This window comes from Spinacia oleracea, chromosome 6 (assembly GCF_020520425.1).
Source record: "Spinacia oleracea cultivar Varoflay chromosome 6, BTI_SOV_V1, whole genome shotgun sequence".
Classification (NCBI taxonomy): Eukaryota; Viridiplantae; Streptophyta; class Magnoliopsida; order Caryophyllales; family Amaranthaceae; genus Spinacia; species Spinacia oleracea.
Genome location: NC_079492.1, coordinates 114,613,643 through 114,634,786, shown reverse-complemented (window position 1 = coordinate 114,634,786; position 21,144 = coordinate 114,613,643). Strand labels below are relative to the sequence as shown.

The window sequence follows — 21,144 nt, the reverse complement described above, 5'->3', positions numbered from 1 at the left end:
CGGACGACCAGGAGATGTATGAGCGAATGAGCCGTTGGAACTGCAACGCCAACTTCATGGATCGTGACGAGCCCCTTCCACCCCTTACTGCCGAAGAGTGGGATCAAATAATAGTCCTGTTCAGGGCCAACACTTACCATTTAACAGTGGATAAGAGTTTCCATGTGCCGGCCGAGTGGTTGCCGCACATTAGCCAGTTTCGGAACGAGGCTTTTCTAGCGGCCGTAGGCTTAGGATATTCCATGACTCGAGGTTGTATGCCAATTTATGTGCCGCTCTGCCTTGGCCTTATTCATTTTTCTAACTTTGGATTTCTTTTGTTCTCAGAGGAAGGAATGAGCAAGTTGTCGGCGGCAGATACCGGGAAAGGCGATATGACCGATTGGATGGCGGACATCTATGAGGCCAAGATGCAAAAAGCCAAGGCCGAGTTGGAGGAGAAGGTGAGTATTCTCTTAGGTTGTTTTTTGCAAGTTAAGCTTCCTCCGTCCATAGTCTATAGTGGACGTCTATTTAGTGATGAGCCGATATCCTGACATGTGACCCATGTTTGCTAATGTTGGCCTCGTCACTTTTTAATGACGGGCCCCTTTGTGAGTGTTTTTCCTGTGGTTGCCAAGGTGCGCCTCGTCACCTTTTAAGACGGGCCACCCCCACCCCTTTTTTACAAGTGACTCGTGGTTGATATGGTACGCTTCGTCATTTTCGAGACGGGCGTCCTTTTTTATGACGAGCCACTGTTCTGTGAGTGACTTGTGATTGATGAGGTACGCCTCGTCATTTTTGAGACGGGCGTCCTTTTTAATGACGAGCCACTGTTCTGTGAGTGACTTGTGATTGATGAGGTACGCCTCGTCATTTTTGAGATGGGCGTCCTTTTTAATGACGAGCCACTACATGGTGAGTGACTTGTGATTGATGAGGTACGCCTCATCATTTTTGAGACGGGCGTCCTTTTTAATGACGAGCCACTGTTCTGTGAGTGACTTGTGATTGATGAGGTACGCCTCGTCATTTTTGAGATGGGCGTCCTTTTTAATGACGAGCCACTACATGGTGAGTGACTTGTGATTGATCAGGTACGCCGTCATTTTTAAGATGGGCGTCCTTTTTAATGACGAGCCACTATATGGTGAGTGACTTGCGATAGATGACGAGGCCTAATATTTTTGACTGTCCTTTCTTTTTTAGCAAGCTAAGGACGCGGCTAGGGCGTCAGGGAAGAAGAAGGGGACGACTCTGTCCCAGCTGAAGAAGAGAGCTGTGCCGGCTGGCTCGGAGACTCCGAGTACCTTCAAGAAGCCAAAACCCCTACCTCGCCGTCTCGTGAAGAAAGACGAGTCGAAGGTTGCTGAGGGGGGATGCCCTGATGACGAAGAGATGGGCGTGGACAAGCCGTCTCTGGTGGTGGACTTGGTGTCCAAATCGAGGTCCGGTGGGCATCCGGACGAGCTAGAGGACCCTCTTTCGGGAATCCCGACCGACGTCCGCTCTCAGATACCGGTGGAGGTGGCCCGCCGAGCTAGGTCTTTGGGCGGTAAGTATTATTCGAACGTCGTTCAGACGTATCGAGCCTCCTCTGGCAGTTCTTCTTACTCTCCGCGTCATCCTAAGGCCGTTGTTTTTCCTATAGCCAAAGACAAAGGGAAGGATGCAGCTGCTGCCGAGGACGAGAACGTACCTGCTACTCCCCACTATTCGTCAAAGGATAGGGTGGCTATATGCCGCAAGGTTTTTAAGGCCGTCCCCGCAGAGTATGTTGCTTCTCTTCCTGGCCGCAAGACTGACGCCCAGTTTGGTGCGATCCAGGCCACTCTTCTCGACGTAAGTCTATTTCCAACTTGCTTGTACTTGTCTTCCCTTTTAGAGTCATTTACTAATATGTAGCTTCTTTTGCAATTGTTCTGCCGCATGGAATTCTGCAAGAGTTGGAAGACCCGCACTGCTGAGGAGCTCAAAGCTCAGGTGGCTGAGTCCACCCACCATGGCGACTATGCGTTCAAGTCCATTGAAGAGGTCCGCCTGCAGATGCAGACGACCATAGACCTTCAAGCGAAGGAGGTAGCTGCGTTGAGATCTGACAAGGCCGAGCTGCTTAAGAAGATCTTGGCGCAGGACAAGGACATGGTGGCAATGGTCGAGGAGGCCAAGACAGCGGCGGCGGAAATACGGGCGCTTCAGGACCAGTTGCGGGAGTACCCTCAGGTCAAAGAGGCGGCTGAGGAAGCCGAGCATCTTCGTGGGGAGCTGGAGACGGCCAGATCGCAAGTTCGCACCTTGCGTGAGCGTCTTCTGGAATCCTATGATCAGGGGGAACAAGCGACCAAGGACGCTGTTAAGCACGCCTGGGAGAGCCACATGTCAGAGTATGATCTTGGGTGGTTCCAGCGGCGAATGGAGCACAGTGCCGCTGTGTTGGCTGCTGAACGTCTTGGTCAGCCGCCCCCTGAGTTTGTATCATCTGATGACGAGGACGATGCGGCCGCTCCCTGATTTGCTTCCTTTCCTGCTTTTTTTAAAATCTTATTCAAGCGTTCCCGTGCCTAAGGGCAAAAACAATTATGTTGTAAAGTTTTGGCGCTGATGGCGTCTGTATCATTGTGCCTGCTGAGCACACAACAATTTTCTTTCTTTTTTCTGGTCAAGAATTCTGAGCTACTTTTACACGCCTTTCTACGGGCGTTGTTTTATAAGTAAATAGGTTTTTTTGATGCTTCCCTTATCTCGCATTTACTTGCTCTTCATAATTTGATTATTCCTTAATCAATAGGCTTAATCAATAGGTATGATTGCCAAGGTGCAACCGAGTGTACACTAAGCACGTTGATGCCGCAGGCAACTGAGTATGCGCTAGGCCCTACTTTGGTCGTCACTTTCTTTGGCGAGCGTGTCTATAACGATATTGATTGACGCAAGTCAATCAATAGATATGATTGCCGCTAGACATGCTCGTCAAATGGACTGTACGGCCAAACGTTCGTGCCGCCTAACTTTGAGCAAACAACCTTTGTTTCGAAGTTAATCGCGCCGCTGAACTTTTGAGCGGACAACCTTTGTTTCCAAGTGGTTGGTGCCGCTGGCAACTGAGCATGTGCTAGGCCCCACTGTGGTCGTCGCCTTCTTTGGCGAGCATGTCTATAACGATATTGATTGGCGCAAGTCAATCAATAGGTATGATTGCCGCTAGACATGCTCGTCAAATAGACTGGCCGACCAAACATACGTGCCGCCGCGCTTTTTAGCAAACAACCTTAGTCTCTTTGATATTGGTGCCGCAGGCAACTGAGCATCCGCTAGGCACTACTGTGATAGTCGCTTTCTTTGGCGAGCGTGTCTATAACGATATTGATTGACGTAAGTCAATCAATAGGTATGATTGCCGCTAGACATGCTCGTCAAATGGGCTGGACGGCCATATTTTCGTGCCGCCGCACTTTTGAGCAAACAACCTATGTTTCAAAGTTGTTCATGCCGCTGGGCTTTTGAGCGAACAACCTATGTTTCCAAGTGGTTGGTGCCGCTGGCAACTGAGCATGTGCTAGGCCCCACTGTGGTAGTCGCTTTCTTTGGCGAGCGTGTCTATAACGATATTGATTGACGTAAGTCAATCAATAGGTATGATTGCCGCTAGACATGCTCGTCAAATGGGCTGGACGGCCATATTTTCGTGCCGCCGCACTTTTGAGCAAACAACCTATGTTTCAAAGTTGTTCATGCCGCTGGGCTTTTGAGCGAACAACCTATGTTTCAAAGTTGTTCATGCCGCTGGGCTTTTGAACAAATAACTTACGATTTAAGTTTATTTGTGCCGCTGGCACTTATTATTCTGTACTGGTCGGCCAGCGGCTTGCTTATATTGGGAGGGGAGTTGGATAGGTGATCAGCCTACAACTTGGTGCTAATCTGGGCCACTTCTTAGGCTTCAAACAATTAGTCTTGCTGAGTTTTTGCTAATCTGGGCCACTTCTCAGGCCGTCATACAATTAGGCTTTGGTTATGCATTGGAGTGTATATTTTTATATTCATTGTGCGAGCAATAAATATTACGAGACAAATAGAGTAGTATTATTTATAACTTTGTAAGGCGAATTTAGCCGGTTACAAAAGTAATTACTACCCTACTATGACCATTAGAGGCCGCCCCTTGGGCAATGGATCGTGGTAAGTAAGACAAGGCTTAGCACATATCTAGAAGAAATATTTCTTGAGATTGTCGGCATTCCAAGTGCGCGAAATAGGGCGGCCTTGCATGTCTTGAATGCGGTAGGTTCCATCTCTAAATTCATCATAGATCTCGTAAGGTCCCTCCCAAGTGGGCGTCAGCTTACCTTGTTCATTTGCTCGTCCTGTGGACTCCATTTTTCTGAGGACAAAATCTCCCACTTTGAGCACTCTATTAGAGACTCTCTTGTTGTATTCTCTTGCCATCCTTATCTTGTACAGCTGTTGTCTGAGCGCTGCATTTCCTCTAACCTCGGGCAGAAAGTCCAAGGCTGCTTTCATTGTCTCCCAATTAGCATTTTCGTCATACAGCATGACTCTCAACGTTGGCTCACACATTTCTATGGGTAGGACAGCCTCGGCGCCATAGGCTAGCAAGAAGGGTGTTTCACCGGTTGAATTCTTAGCCGTGGTGCGGATGGACCATAAGACATTTGGCAGCTCATCAGCCCATAGACCTTTGGCTTCGTCAAGCTTCTTTTTCATTCCTTCAGAGATAATTTTGTTGAACGCCTCAACCTGACCATTGGCTTGGGGTCGTCCGACTGATGCAAAACAGGTGTGTATACCGTGATCTGCCAGCCACTCTTTCAGCTTAGGCGTCTCAAACTGGGGCCCATTATCGAAGACGATAGCCTGTGGAATCCCAAAGCGAGTCATGATGTTCTTCCAAATGAATGCTCTCACATCAGCAGTTTTTATGTTTTTGAGCGCTTCTGCCTCCACCCATTTGGTGAAGTAATCTACAGCAACGATGACATAACGCCTTCCTCCTGGTGCGGTCGTGAATGGGCCTAGGAGATCCATCCCCCATTTAGCAAATGGAATTGGGCTTGTAATGGGCGTCAGAACTCGTGCCGGTTGATGTATTAGGTGAGAAAAGCGCTGACATTTGTCACACTTCTTGACCAGTGAGATTGCGTCCTCCTTAAGGGTCGGCCAGTAATAGCCGGTTCGAAGTGCCTTTTCAGCCAAAGCCCTTCCACCGATATGCGAGCTGCACAACCCCTGATGAAGGTCTTCTAGAATTTCCTGCCCCTTCTCAGGTGTTACACATCTTAACAAAGGACGGGAGTAGGCCTTTTTGTAGAGGGTGCCGTTCCACATTTCAAACCAAGAACATTTCTTTTGAAGTTTTGCCGCTTCCCTTGAGTCTTCGGGCAAGACTCCATTCATTTTGAAGTTTACTATGTCATCCATCCATGTGGACGTTCTGTCAAGAGTTTCCACCTCCATTTGCTCAACACTTTTGTGCTCTTTTACCTCCCAAAACACGTGCCGAGGGGTATCACAAGACGCGGAACTTGCCAACTTTGACAGGGCATCAGCTTGGTTATTTTCCGAGCGAGGGACTTGCTTTACTTCAAAACTTTTCAGTGGCTCTATTTCCTGATGGACGGCCTGCATGTATTTGACCATAGTCGGATCCCTAGCTTCGTAGGTCCCATTAACTTGGCTCACAATCAGTTGGGAGTCAGATAGTGCTACAATCTCCTCGGCGCCTGCCGCCTTACACATTTTAATGCCACAAAGCAGGGCTTCATATTCGGCTTCATTATTTGACGCCTGGAAGTTAAATCGCATAGCATATTCAAAAGTATCTCCTTCTGGGGAGTGACAGATTATCCCTGCTCCACATCCATTCTGTGTGGATGAGCCGTCTACATACACTGTCCACACTGTGCTTGTATTCTTGGCAAAGTCTGGCCTCGTCATTTCAACAATGAAGTCGGCACATGCCTGCCCCTTGACAGCTTTCCTCGGCTCATAGGTGATATCAAAGGCGTTCAGCGCTATTGCCCAATTCAGCATTCGTCCTGACGCCTCCAGCTTTGTGAAGGGCAGTTTGAGCGGCTGATCGGTGCAGATCACTATTTTGTGAGCTAAGAAATAAGGACGGAGCTTTTTGCTGGCCATGAACAGAGCTAAGCCAAACTTTTCCACTGTAGGATATCTAACTTCAGCATTTTGAAGAACATGACTGACAAAGTATACCGGCATCTGTATTCCCTCCCTCTCTGTCAGTAGAACGGCACTCAACGAGTGCTCGGACACGGCGAGATACATGTACAAAGTCTCTCCTAGCAAGGGACTAACAAGACGAGGCAAGGTGTATTAGTGCTCCTTTAATCTGACCAATGCCGCCTCGGCCTCGTCCGACCATTCAAACTTGGCCTTCTTTCTGACAGACCTAAAAAAGTAGTGGCACTTGTCTCCAGCCCTGGAAAGGAATTTGCCCAGGGCGGCCAAGCAACCTGTGAGCCGCTGGACCTCCTTCACTGTCTTTGGTGAGCTCATATCAATTACTGCCTGGATTTTGTCTGGGTTGGCTTCAATTCCTCTTTCATCAATCAAGAAACCTAAGAATTTGCCTGCCGTCACCCCGAACACACACTTCTTAGGATTCAACCTCATGTTGTAAGCTCGAATAGTCTCAAATGTCTCCCTGAGATCAGTTATGTGCGCCGCCCTCAGCTTACTTTTTACGATCATATCGTCAATGTAAGCTTCAATATTCCTGCCGAGCTGCTTAATGAACACAGTGTTAATAAGACGCTGAAAGGTGGCCGGTGCATTTTTTAACCCAAACGGCATCACCTTGTAGCAGTAAAGGCCTTGTTCAGTAACAAATGACGTTTTTTCCTGGTCGTCAGGCCACAACGGAATCTGGTGAAACCCTGAGTAGGCATCCATAAAGCTCATCATGGCATGCCCCGCTGTAGAGTCGACGAGCCGGTCAATCTTGGGAAATGGGAAACTGTCCTTTGGACATGCCTTATTGAGGTTGGTGTAATCAACACACATTCTCCAGGTACCATTAGGTTTTTTGACGAGAACCACGTTAGCAACCCAGTCGGGGTACTGACTAGGCCTGACGAACCCAGCCTCCATCAACTTCTGTATTTCCGCGGCTGCCGCCTGATTTCTATCTTCCCCATGGTTCCTTTTCTTCTGACGAACCGGTTTAAAGTTTGGGTCCACATTCAGCTTATGGACGGCCACAGCAGGGTCAATACCCGGCATTTCGTCCACCGTGAAAGCAAAGATATCTTCAAATTCTCTCAAAAGGTGGACCAACTCTGCCGCCAGCGGGTCGTCAGGAGAAATCCCGATGGGCACTACTCTGTCAGGTTTGTCTGTGTTTAAAACCACATTGAAATGGGCCCCAACAGGCTCTGGGCGTCTCTCTTCCATGTGCCCTGCTGAGATAGTTAATGTTTCTTTGACGACCTTGGGTTGCGTGTCACCACATTTTCGTTTGTTGCTCGACGTCCCTTTCTCTTCACCCGTCCCCCATGCTTCTGGACTCAAGGTGGTTAGGTAGCAATCTCTAGCTTGTTGTTGGTCACCATGTATAGTGCTGACGCTCCCATCGTCACAAATGAACTTAAGAAGCATCAGATGAGTCACAATGACAGCCTTTGCCCTGTTCAACGTGGGACGCCCCAAGATGATGTTATATGCCGTCAGATCTTTCACTATGAGAAAACGGACATCCATTTGCCGAGATTCCTTTTTATTTCCCATCCTCAGAGGAAGGGTAATTATGCCGACTGGGTGGATGACACTACCTCCGAAGCCTATAATGGGATAGTGGATTTTCTCAATTTTTGAGGGATCATGTTGCAGCCGATTCAAGCACTCTAGACTAATTATGTCCGACGAACTTCCTGTATCAACCAAAATACGCCTAACCCTTAGGTTAGCAACTTTTAACTCAATTACCAAAGGATCATCATGCGGGGTGGAGATTTTCCCACGGTCGGCCTCGCCGATTTCAACTTTTGGAAACGGGTCAACTGTGGCCTTGCCGGACAGCATCACTTGCCCCAATCGCTTGGCATAATCCTTCTGGCCCCTCATGGTCGGCCCGCCGGCGGCCAATCCTCCTGAGATGACTGCCACGCACTCTGGGTCGGTACGATTCCCATCTTCCTCCGAGGGAGGGGATTTGTTTTTCTTGTAGAAGGGTTTGCCAGAACCTCCCGTGTTCCTGCTGATATAACTTTTTAAGAACCCCTTGGTGGCTAGGCCGTCCAATGCCCTTTTCAAGCTCTTACATTCATTGGTGTCATGCCCAATGTCACTGTGAAAGTGACAGTACAGTTTGGGGTCCCTACTTTCTGGTGGTGACTTCATGGGAAATGGACGATCAATGTCATATTTGGACCCGACGTCCATCAGGATTGTGTACATGTCTGTGTTATACTCGAATCGCTCCCGATCATAAGTTCTGGGCCGTTTCTGACCTGCCGCTCCGGGAGCCCTGTCTGATTCTTTTGCAATAGCCCACGTCCCGTTAGGCCGGTTCTTCTTTTCAAATTTCTCCTTTTTTGCCGCTAGCTCGGCGGTATCACTTCCTCTGGGGTCTTTCGGGACGCTGCAAATCTCTGTTGCATGAATGAAGGCCTCCGCCTCATCCAGCACTTCTGCCATTGTTCGGACGCTTTTCTTTACCAGATCAAACTTGAAAGAGCCCTTTTTAAGCCCTCGAATGAAGTTATCGAATGCAACACCATCTGGCAAATCCGGAATTTGCCCTGCCTCTAGATTGAATCTCTTCACATAACTCCTCAGGGACTCGTCCTTCCCTTGCTGAATCCTACTCAGATGCATGCTCGTCTTCTTCTATTCCTTGTGAGCCATGAACCGAGTAGAGAACAATAGCTCGAGCTCCGAAAAAGAGCGAATAGTTCCGGCCGGAAGTCTCTCGAACCACTTAGAGGCTACTCCTTTGAGTGTGCCCGGAAAATACTTACACCAGGTTGAGTCAGTTGTTCCTTGGACATACATGTGATGCCGGTAAACCAAGAGGTGCATGTCCGGATCTGTGGTACCATCGTAAGCATCAATGTTGGGCGGCTTGACTTTGGGTTCCCTCGGGGCTCTCATGATGGAGTCTGCAAAAGGGGTGGTGTGCCCTAGGGCCATGTTGGACACCCCCTCCTGAATGTGATATACAGGGTCTTGACGCCTGGAGTAGGGTAGCCGCTGGGAGGACTCGCGTCCGCGAGTTTGACGGGTTGGACGGGTGGCCCCTGGACGCGCCTGGCTCAGATGCGTATAAGTTGGATGAGGGAGAGGTCTATCCGGCATGACGGGGGTTGACCTAGTGTCAGAAAGTTCAGACTCAGAGTCAGGCAACTGCTCTGCGCGTGGCTGCTCACGTCCTCGGGTTGACCTAGGGGTTGACCTAGTGGTTATGTTCCTCATAGGCATACTGATATGTCTTCTAGTAGTGAATCTCTCACTTTTTCTGTGAGTTCTTGTTCTCCTGATATTGACAATGATGATTGGTTGTTAGCTATGGCTCTTGACAGTTTTGACATTTGGGAATCTTTGGCTTTTTCTGTCTTGCCTTTTGTTAATGATCCCAAGTTCTATAGCCAAGCCAAAGATGACACCAATTGGGTACAGGCTATGAGCAAAGAAATAGATGCTCTTGAAAGCAATGACACATGGGAGCTTACTCAATTACCTGAAGGAAAAAAGGCAATTGGTTCAAAATGGGTTTACAGGACTAAACTCAATCCTGATTATACTATTGATAAATATAAAGCAAGGTTGGTGGCAATTGGTTACCAGCAGGTTGAAGGGAGAGATTTTACACAAACCTTTTCACCAGTTGCTAAGTTAGCCACAATAAGGATTGTTATTGCCCTAGCTGCTGTAAAAGGTTGGGATTTGTTTCAGTTAGATGTGAACAATGCTTTTCTGCATGGGTTCATTGATGAGGAAGTATACATGAAACCCCCACCTGGCTACACCAAAGCTCATTCAGGGGAAGTTTGTAAGCTAAAAAGGTCCATTTATGGCCTAAGACAGGCTTCTAGACAATGGAATAAGGAGCTATGCAAATTCTTGAAAACTTTACATTTTGAGCAATCCAAGCAAGACTATTCTTTGTTCACCAGAACACTTGATGGGGAGTTTCTGATAATTCTGGTTTATGTTGATGATATTCTGGTTACTGGAACTTCTATTTCTCAAATACAACATGTGAAAACTTTACTTGATCAGGCATTCACAATTAAAGACCTTGGTCTTCTCTCTTATTTTCTGGGCATAGAGGTGCATAGAAATTCTAATGGCATTTTTCTGTCCCAGAAGAAATATATCAATGACATTCTTAAGGATTCTGATATGGAAGGTTGTAAGGCAGCTTCTGCTCCTTTACCTTGTGGAAGAAGTTCTTAAACTTCTGATTACTAAAATGTAGGAGAGAAAGAGAGAGAGAGAGAATTTTATTGATTGAAGAATTGTTACAATCAATTGAATTAAGAGAAGAGATCAGCAGCCTTATTTATATGGCTGATGCTGTTGCTATACAATCTGTTGAGCTAACAACTAACAACTTGTAACAACTAACTGACTAACTGCAGCTTGTAACAAACAACTAACTAACTGCAGCTTGTAACAAACTTATTACATGTCATCAATCTGTGTTTGCTGCCATGTCACTGATCTTTGTTTCCTGATCTTCCAAGCTGAACAACTTGGTTAGCAATGCAGTCAGCAGTTGTTGATTGTGCTCGTTGTTGTGTTTGTTGTGATCAGTTTGATCATTAGTAACAGCCTGATCATGTGCTCCAATACCCCCCCTCAAGCTAGGGGCTGAATCATGAGAAAGCATACCTAGCTTGGACAGTAAATGAGAGTGTTGAGGAGAGGACAAGACCTTGGTGAGCACATCAGCTAATTGATCAGCAGTAGGAACATAAAGTTAACTCAATTAGGCCTTCAAGGACCTTGTCTCTAGTAAAATGACAATCTAATTCAATATGTTTGGTACGTTCATGATGAACTGGATTCTTAGCTATATGAATGGCAGATTGATTGTCACACTTCAATTGAATAGGAGTTAGATTAGATAATCCCATTTCCTGTAGCAACCTAACCAACCAAGTTATCTCAGAAGCAGCAGCTGCCATAGCTCTGTACTCAGCTTCAGATGAGGATCTGGAAATAGTAGTCTGCTTCTTTGATTTCCAAGAAATGGGGCTATTTCCCAAAAGCATCACATAACCAGTTACTGACCTTCTTGTATCAGGGCAAGCTGCCCAATCAGAATCACAGTAAGCCTGTAAAGTGAGACTAGAAGAAGGTTGAATAGAGATGCCTTGACCAGCTGTATGTGCAACATATCTGAGCAGGTGATGCAATGCCTTTTGATGAGACAACTTGGGAGACTGCATGAACTGACTCAATGTTTGGACAGCAAATGATAAGTCAGGTCTAGTGTGAGTGAGAAAATTTAATTTTCCAACTAAACATCTGAACTGGTTAGGATCAGTAAAGGGTTCATCCTCCAAAGATGTAAGTTTAAGTTTAGCTGGTAAAGGGGTCTTAGCTGGTTTAGACACATCCATTGCACAATCTGCTAGGAGTTCTCTAGTGAACTTGGATTGAGTAAGAACAACCCCATTGTGTGTTCTGGAAATTTCTATTCCCAGAAAGTAATTGAGCTCACCCAAATCCTTAATGCTGAACTTATTGTGTAAGTGTGTCTTCAAAGCAAGAATTTCTGAGAAATTTGGACCAGTTAGCAAAATGTCATCTACATATACTGCTACTAGGGTCTGTGAACCATTCAGAGTCTTGATAAACAATGAATAATCGTTTTTGGACTGAATGAAACCCAGTAGAATGAGTTCAGAAGTGAGCTTGGCAAACCATTGCCTACTAGCTTGTTTTAGACCATACAGAGACTTTTTAAGCCTGCAAACTTTGTGATCAGGATTGGGAATACCATCTGGAACCTTCATATAAACCTCTTCTGTGAGATCACCATGCAAAAAAGCATTATTGATATCTAGTTGATGAACAACCCAAGAATTGGTGACAGCCAAAGCAATTAAGCACCTAACTGTAGCCATTTTAACCACAGGTGAGAAAGTTTCCCCATAGTCTATTCCATACTTCTGTGTGAAACCTTTGGCTACAAGTCTAGCCTTGTATCTTTCAATAGTGCCATCTTTCTTCAGTTTTATCCTATACACCCATTTGCAACCTATGGCCTTTTTTCCCTTAGGAAGAATACAAATCTCCCATGTATCATTAGCTGTGAGAGCTGCAAGTTCTTTGTCCATTGCTGAAATCCACTCTTTGGACTGAGAAGCTTCAAGAAAATTGACAGGTTCTGTTTCTTTGATGATCTGGTTTACTAAAACTTTGTGACCATCAGGGAGATCATCAAAACAAACAATGTTGCACCAACTGTTGTTAGTGGCAATACAGACAAAATCACTCATCCAAGTTGGTGGTTTGTGAGTTCTGTTTGATTGTCTAATTGGAACATTATTAGGTGGAGTAGGTATAATAGGTGGTTCAGTGTTTGGTTCAGTGTTTTGTTCAGTGTTTAAATCTGGCGAAGGTTCAGTATTTGGTTCAGTGTTTGGTTCAGTGTTTGGTTCAGTGTTTGGTGCAGTGTTTGGTGTTGGTGGAGGTTCTGAGATATCAAAAACATCTGGAATATCAAAATCAGTTTGGAGATCAAAAGGTGTATGAACTGGAAGAAAGATTGGGTTTGTGTTTGTGTGTTGGTTAGCTGAAATATGAAAAGGTAAGTGCTTCTCATGAAATTGAACATCCCTGGAAACAATGATCTGTTTGGTTTCCAGATTCAACATCTTGTAAGCCTTTTGATCAGGTGGATAGCCAAGTAAAACACAGGGAACAGATCTTGAATCGAATTTGGACCTGTTAGCCTTGATTGTTGATACATAGCCAAGACAACCATATACCTTCAGATGATCTAGAACCACTGCAGTCTTATTCAGTCTCTCACAGGGGATATCAAAATCAATACTACTTAAAGGCATTCTGTTGATTAAATGAGTGGCTGTAAGGAGACATTCACCCCAAAACCTAATTGGCAATCTTGATTGGAAAAACAATGCCCTGGCAGTTTCTAAAAGATGCCTGTGTTTTCTTTCTACAACCCCATTCTGCTGAGGTGTTTCAGCACAACTTCTTTGGTGTTTAATGCCATTCCCTTGGTATAAAACCAATATTCTGCCCTCACATAACTCCTTGGTATTATCAGTTCTAATACATTTGATCTTCATGTCATACTGAGTGTGAACAAAATTCAAGAAATTGGACAAAATAGGAACACAATCAGATTTATTCTTCATCAAAAAAGTCCAAGTGTTTCTTGAAAAATCATCTACAATGGTGAGGAAAAAAGTACAATTGTCATGAGTCTTGACTTTATATGGACCCCATACATCAATATGTAGTAACTCAAAACATTGATTAGTCTTTGTATGACTAATTGAAAAAGGTTGCCTACATTGTTTTGCTCTTGGACAGATCTGACAGAAACTATCACAATGCCTACCTACAGATGGTAAAGCTTTATTGACTAGGTGCAACTTATCAAAAGGTAGATGCCCCATCCTTAAGTGCCACAGTTTAATATCCTCACTAATTGTGGCTAACACTTCTGAACTTGTAATGACATTATCCTTCGATGTCTTATTCTGCAAACCACCTTCAACCACAACATACAATCCTGACTCTAGTTTACCAAGAACCACTGATTTCTGGGAATGCTCCTGAATCAAGCATTTATTATGAGTAAAAATTATATGGCAAGACAAATCTTTACATAACTTGTGAGTTGAGATCAAATTAAATTGACAAGTAGGAACATGAAGAACATTTTGGAGAACGATGTCATTACTAATCCTAACATCACCCACATGTGTAACCTGAACTTGTTTGCCATCAGCTACTGTTATTGTTTTAGCATCTTTATCAACTTTAGAATAGGTGTGAAAAAGATCCAGATTAGAACATATGTGGTCTGTTGCTCCACTATCTATAATCCACCTTGAATTAAAAGAGGTGAGTAAGCAAGTACCTGCTACATTTGCTTTGTGATCAAATTGTTTTTCTCCATCATTGATGAGACTCTAGAAATGTTGGTACTGTTCTTGTGAGATATGAGTGACATTCTCATCATTCTGCACATCATCATCCCCCTTTACCATTCCTGCAAACCTCTTATTTCTATAATTGGCTGGATAGCCATGGAGCTTCCAACACTTGTCCATAGTATGACCTGGCATGTTGCAGTGATTACCAAACAGAAAATTTCAAGTTTCTTTGAACTTTGATTTATGAAAGATAATGTGTTTGCTGCAATCTTAGCAGTAAATGAATTTGCGGAAAACTTGCAGGAACTATGCTAGCTCTGATACCATGAAGAAGTTCTTAAACTTCTGATTACTAAAATGTAGGAGAGAAAGAGAGAGAGAGAGAATTTTATTGATTGAAGAATTGTTACAATCAATTGAATTAAGAGAAGAGATCAGCAGCCTTATTTATATGGCTGATGCTGTTGCTATACAATCTGTTGAGCTAACAACTAACTGACTAACTGCAGCTTGTAACAAACAACTAACTAACTGCAGCTTGTAACAAACTTATTACATGTCATCAATCTGTGTTTGCTGCCATGTCACTGATCTTTGTTTCCTGATCTTCCAAGCTGAACAACTTGGTTAGCAATGCAGTCAGCAGTTGTTGATTGTGCTCGTTGTTGTGTTTGTTGTGATCAGTTTGATCATTAGTAACAGCCTGTCCCTTTTTTTATTGCTCTATGGAAGAAAATTCACTTTATTAAGAATTGAGAGCAAAGTGCATGGTCCCGCATGAAGAGATAGAGAGAGAGCAAATGAGAAAACTTACCTTTTAAGGGTATAGTGCAATCTCAAAAAGGAAAATGGGGCAAATAAAAAGGGACGGATGTAATAGTTATTATCTTTCTTAGTGAAGTCATTAATTACGCCATAACTTGATCACTAAGATTTGAACAACCTTCTTCCATTAGACCATTATCAACATCCTTACAGAATTACAGAGTTGATCTTGATATACATAATTAAACAACACTCGATCATAAGGCAAATGTTCATGCCATAGGATACTAAGAGGACTTTCCTAAACAAACAAGCTAGCTTGGTCGTTGCTTACGCTACAAGTCTACAACTAATTCTATACTTGTATGCCTAACGCTTTTATGGCTACTCTCTTTTACATAAAACAGGATTGAGTTTACGAAAATGATAAAGGTCGCAACATGCGACCTTTAAGCCGTGTCACAATGATGATATGACATGCTTATGTGTCATGATTTAAATTAGAAATTAAAATATTTAACTTATATAACCTATTATACATGTTTAATAAAAAGGTAGTAAAATCTGAATATTCTAATTTGTTTCTTTCTTTATATCGACTACCTTATTTATATATTTTCATAGTAAAATATTACATTGATAGTAAAATTATTCTGATGACACATAGCCTACGTGACGCATATATGTACTAGTTAAACTCCGACACGTAAGATTGCGGCAACTAAATGTTGTCGCAACTTGCGACCTTTATCATCATCCGTGAGTTTATATCATATGATCCAGCCATGATGTTATGGAAGACCAAAGGTTCACTAGGAATTGCGCCTTTGCAGTCTGTTCTGTGTAGCAGACACGGGCCACATGAGCAGTCCTCTTTCTCGAAACACTTTCAAAGGATTCTTTCTTGCACGCACTAGGTGGAGTTCCTTGGTATGCTTTACATATGTAACTTACAAAGTTTTCATAATCCTATAACATAAAAGATAAATTAAGTATTAGTTACTAATCTTCCAAAAGAACAACAAAAGATTATTAGATTACACAGAATGATGGCATATGTAATTACGAGGACAATAAAAATGACAGTTCTGACCTCAAGAAGAGGTTCTCCATCCACAACTACCCAGGGAACATATTGATGAGGAGGTTCGAGTGCTGCAGTTAGTGCTCCATATTTTAGCTGAAGCTGCAAGGAAATCGATCCAACACTTAAATTAATTTCAGAACATATTAACAAGACATCAAACGTACTAACAAGAAAAGGTGAAAATAGATCACAAAAGAAGACTGACCTTTTTGCCATATTCACCTTTGTAACAACTTGTAACAGCTTTTGGATTCAAACCCAATTCCTTGAAACAAGTTTTCCACTGGGTGTAATTGCCTTCAGAAACTTGGTTCTCAACACAGCTAATAAACGGGAAGTGTTTATCCTGTCAAAGATTTAGATATGGCCATATGGGTGATCAGGCCTCTAAAATGTTTAAGACGACTATGATTACATCAAATTCATGAAAAAAATACAGTGGCTTACTTGAAACAAATAAACTACTAAAGTATATGATAATCTGCAAATATCAAAAGAGTTTTTTTTTTACCAGATTAGGCCAGGTATCAATTGCACAAGCTTCAATAGAATTGAATAAGCATTCAGTTGGGCCATGCTGCAATGAAAGCATCAAGCAAAAACAGATAATCAGTTTATAAAAAGTTTAACAATGATAACAAAAACAAAACCTCAATTACATATAATTGTAAGTTTTCAGTTTTCAGTTTTTGATTTTATGATTTTTGAATTCATGTGATTTAGGTTGATTCATCAACTTAAAATTAATCCTATCAATAATAATTTTGTTCATTTTGAAAACTGACAATAAGAAAATGAAAACTACTTAGCTCATCAACCTGGGTAGATTATACCTGGCAAGTAAAGGAGTTGTTGGAAGTGAGCCTAGCGTTTCCCCAAGGAAAAAGGCGAAGATCAACGATGTCAATCAACCCGTTCTGGAAGATGATAGGAAGCTCGTTGATGATAAATTTGGCACAGTAAGGACACAAGCTCTCATAGTAAAAATCTAACTGCACTTTCCCTGCTGAATTCAAACTTCCGAAGCATACTTGGATCATGGCTAAGTATGCTAGAAGAGTTAAACATCGCCTCAGAATTAAACCCATTTTTGCAGCCAAAACAAGAAACAGAGGATTTTGTAAAGTTTGGAGGTCTACTTGCTAAAAATGGTACATTTATATATTGATATGTGGATGTTGTAGGAGTAGAGGTGGCAGTGTGAGAATCTTTCAGTTTGAGGATTCTTATGTAATACGCAAGATTCAGATATTTACTTATGACGCATGTACAACTTCTGTACGACAGGTCATAGGTTCGAACCCCACACCAATTTGTAACTAACTTGTATTACCGTTGTGTTTATTTTCATAATCATTATCATTACCCATTGTTTTAAAAGACTCCCACAAGAAGCGGGGTAAGGGGGGTCGGGTGTACGCATACAGAGAGGTGGTTTTCAATTACCATTAGTGCTTATTTTAAGAATTTAAGGAAAAAAAATAGATATTAATTTATGTTGTTTGATTTGATCAACGATTTTTTGTTTGTTTAGATAAGCTTAGTAGTTATCATCATTTCCACATGTAATTAGTAGTGGATGAAGACGTGTAAGAGAGAGGGGGGAATTTAACATGTATGACCAGGTTGTTGGGTGAACTGGTCAAAGATCGAATTGGGCTTTATCGCCTTTGTGAGATACACGACATCGTTTGGTGCATTGCAGGGAAAAACAACGTTGTTGTGGTGCATCTCAACCAAAAATGTGAAAGGACATTGGAAACACCTCTACGTGTGTCAGATCAATGACGACTGTAGAGGGTATTACACGGCCTGCTAAATAGAAACTGTTCTCACACAGGTTTTTGTTGTTGCACATTTGCATAGGCATTATGTAACAAGACTTGTAGCAAGAAAGCATACCCTCTGAACTCTCTAAGTTTTAATACCAGTGTAGGCATCGTATCCTGCAGCGTTAAACTAGTTTATGCGCCAGCATTCATTAGACAAACATTATGTGCCAAGAGAAAAGTATGAGAAAATTTAATGGGTTTTTCTATAGCAGATAAGGCTAGCTCTTTGTTTACATAGCAGCTATACGCCTTAATTAATGGCTAATTGACACAATGCAAACAACCACAATGTGTTTTACATGACAGCGGGATTCATATCATCTAATGATTCATCCATGATGTTATCAAGGACTAAAAAGGCACTGCGGGTTCACTGGCAGGGAGAACATGATTAGTCTTCTTTCTCGAAACACTTGCAAAGGATGCTTTAGTCTTGTTTCTTGGAATACTTGCAAAGGATGCTTTCTTGCAAGCACTAGGTAGAGGTCCTTTGTAAGCTTTGCAAATGTAACTTATAAAGTTCTCATAATCCTACAACATTGGGGAAAAAAGGGGTTAGTAATTAATCATTCTGAAGAACAAAATCGATAATGAGGATATCCATCAGAATTGGTTGTTCTCAGTTCTCACATCAAAAAGGGGTTTTCCAGCCACAACTACCCATGGCACGAAGTCATGAGGAGGTTTCAGTGCAGAAGTCAGATTTGCATACTTCAGCTCAAGCTGCACAGTGCACACAACTCAATAAGTTAAAATCCACCAACGTGTACTGTCAACTCAAAATGTACATGGCTATTCGTTGACAGAAACACAAGGAGCTGAACTAACAGATAAATTTTATAGCCTGCCTTAAATATTTCAGAATATTCCTTGATAAAAGTTCTTGATAAGAATCAAGAAAACAGATCACAATTCTGCTTACAAAGCTTTGATCACTGCGCGCAAGCTTGTATTACTATCAGTATACAGATGATATCTTAGGGGTGTTTGGTTCGCGTATTTTGGGTTGATAATGTAGGGTATCATAAGCAATTAATAGAAGCTGCTCTAGTACTCTTCAATGGATTGTGTAAGTGTAAATGTAAAGGTATGTAAACAAGCCAAGCTGGTCAAAACTAAGAAAATATTGCAAAGAGAGGTTAATTCTCGATTACAGGAACTAGACAATCTAACATGAAACAATGAAGATACATCACTAAGTTAAACAAAGCTGACCTTCTTGCCATCTTCACCCTTGTAACAACTAGTTACATGTTTTGGATCCAAACCAAACTCCTTGAAACAAGCGCCCCACTCCTTGTACTTTCCCTTAAAAACCTGACTCTCAACACAACCTATAAATAGGAAGTGGTCTTCCTGTCAAATCCGCGTTGTATGTTAGTCGTTGAATTACAGATATCAGATTAATTTATCCACACCAAAAGACAGTTTAAAGCTGCTGACAAAACAAATGCAAGTTTTTAACAAAATGAAAAAAATTGTCTGCACAAAAACAAATATACTTTGTAAACAATAAACAAAGTGAACAGCAGAAGAAGCTGAAGTATTTAGATAAATATGCAGCTAATGTGAGAAAAAAAGAGTCACAAAACATGCAACCCTAGAACAGAACAAATCACAGGTCTATCAAACTGCACTTGATTATATAGCTTTACAAAGTTACAAGTGTATGACTTGGATCAAAATAAATACAACCTGAAACTCTAAAACAGTAGAAATCACAGGTATCAAAATCTACAACAACTATTATGACTTGGATCAAAAGTATTAATGTATTATGATCAATAAAATTGCAGTAGTTCACTTGAAAGAAATAAAATAAAGAAGGAGAAAAAACGAGAGAGTTTACCAGATCGGGCCACATATCAATGGCACAAGCTTCAACAGTGTTAAGTAAGCATTCATGAGGACCATGCTGAAATGATATTAGCAATGTTAAGAAAAAAATATGCCTTTTAAAGAAGTCATTTAAAAAAAGAAATGTAGATGAAAATAGACCTGGCAAGTAAAGGAGGTGTGGGAAGAAAGCTCAGCGTTCCCCCAAGGAAAAAGTCGAAGATCAACAATGTCAATGATCCCATTCTGGAAGATGAGTGGGAGTTCAGTGATGATGAACTTAATACTGAAAGGACACAAGCTCTCGTAGTACAAATCTAATGTTACTTTCTCTGCGGGGTTTGAACTTCCTAAGCAGACTTGAATCATTGTTAAGAATGCGAAAAGAAAGAAACACTGTCGCAAAGTTGAAGCCATTTGTGCAGCCAAAAAGAACAGAGGATTTTGAAAAAAAGGATGGAGATTTGAGATTTACAAGTACTGGTATTTATAAGGGGTGCCATCATTTTCAAATTCAGGAGGTTATATTTTTGGATAAAGGTTACATCATAAAACACTAATTTGCTGACATTTAGAGCACAAGTCTCCCAATTGCAGTTTTGTTTACTGAATGTGGGGGGATGGCAAGACGTCTAGGACTCTTCGGTTCCTACTTTTGTTCTCCTAGTATATTTACTGTCAGTGAATCTGTGATGTAGGAATGAAAAATTAACAGTGACTGAGATGATGCGCAGTGCTTGTATGGTGCACTCGGATGCAGACATTATTGTGCGTCAAAAGAGGTGCACTCGGTAGTCACGCAGAGTATTATTCAGGCCTGTAGGAAGGAAAATATGAACAAAAATGTACTCCTAATGGTGAAAAATGAGAATAACTTTACTCTCTGATCTCAGTTCATTACTTCGGAGTAGGAGTTATATTTCATTATTGGCAGTAAAAACATAGCTCTGGTAAAATATGCCTTCGTCTTAAAGATACTAAAACTGAAATAAGTGGAAAATGATGAAACACAAATATGGTAAGAATTCTCTTATATTCTTCAATCTTCATTACTATTTTCTATAAGAAAATGACTGATAACAACGCCATTCGCCAAACAATATCATGCTTGTATTAAGTAAGAGCATTATCAAATTCATCCTAATTAAACCCACTTTCACAAAAGGGTTACTCTCATTAGTTCTAAAATAACAATTGTTGAGGTAATGAGAAGTTACATTCTTGGAAAATCCATTTCCAAGAGTGAAAGCACTATCTCTTGTTTGTTTTATTAGCTAAATGAGTTGCAAAAAACAGTCTGTAAAAAATAGGAGTATGAATATGAACCTGAAATTAACAACACTTGAGATAGTGTAGTAAGTTTGTCGTCTGTTCCAAAAAGATTGAGGGTTAGTATTCTGCACGAGAGCAGACTTATCATGCTACTATAATGCTCATGTTTACCATCAGCAAACACAGATGATAAAGCAGAGAAAACAGCGTAAAGACAGGTTAAACAGGAGAACAACTTGATGTATCT

At 42.1% G+C, this 21,144-nt stretch overlaps 2 protein-coding genes across 2 annotated transcripts; both read right to left on the bottom strand.

Annotated features, from left to right (window-relative positions):
* Positions 1–15,284: 15,284 nt before the first annotated feature.
* On the bottom strand, positions 15,285–17,147 carry LOC110778023 (gamma-interferon-responsive lysosomal thiol protein-like). Its single transcript, XM_021982581.2, has 5 exons — positions 16,791–17,147; positions 16,469–16,534; positions 16,163–16,303; positions 15,964–16,056; positions 15,285–15,839 (listed from the first exon to the last, which is right to left on the bottom strand). The coding sequence occupies exons 1-5, from the start codon at positions 17,043–17,045 to the stop codon at positions 15,636–15,638; spliced, it is 759 nt and encodes a 252-aa protein (XP_021838273.1). The 5' UTR covers positions 17,046–17,147; the 3' UTR covers positions 15,285–15,635.
* Positions 17,148–17,968: 821 nt separating this feature from the next.
* On the bottom strand, positions 17,969–20,092 carry LOC110778025 (gamma-interferon-responsive lysosomal thiol protein-like). The gene is made up of 5 exons (XM_021982584.2): positions 19,788–20,092; positions 19,639–19,704; positions 19,005–19,145; positions 18,420–18,512; positions 17,969–18,320 (listed from the first exon to the last, which is right to left on the bottom strand). Exons 1-5 carry the CDS (start codon positions 20,040–20,042, stop codon positions 18,141–18,143), a joined length of 735 nt encoding a protein of 244 aa, XP_021838276.1. The 5' UTR covers positions 20,043–20,092; the 3' UTR covers positions 17,969–18,140.
* Positions 20,093–21,144: the final 1,052 nt, after the last annotated feature.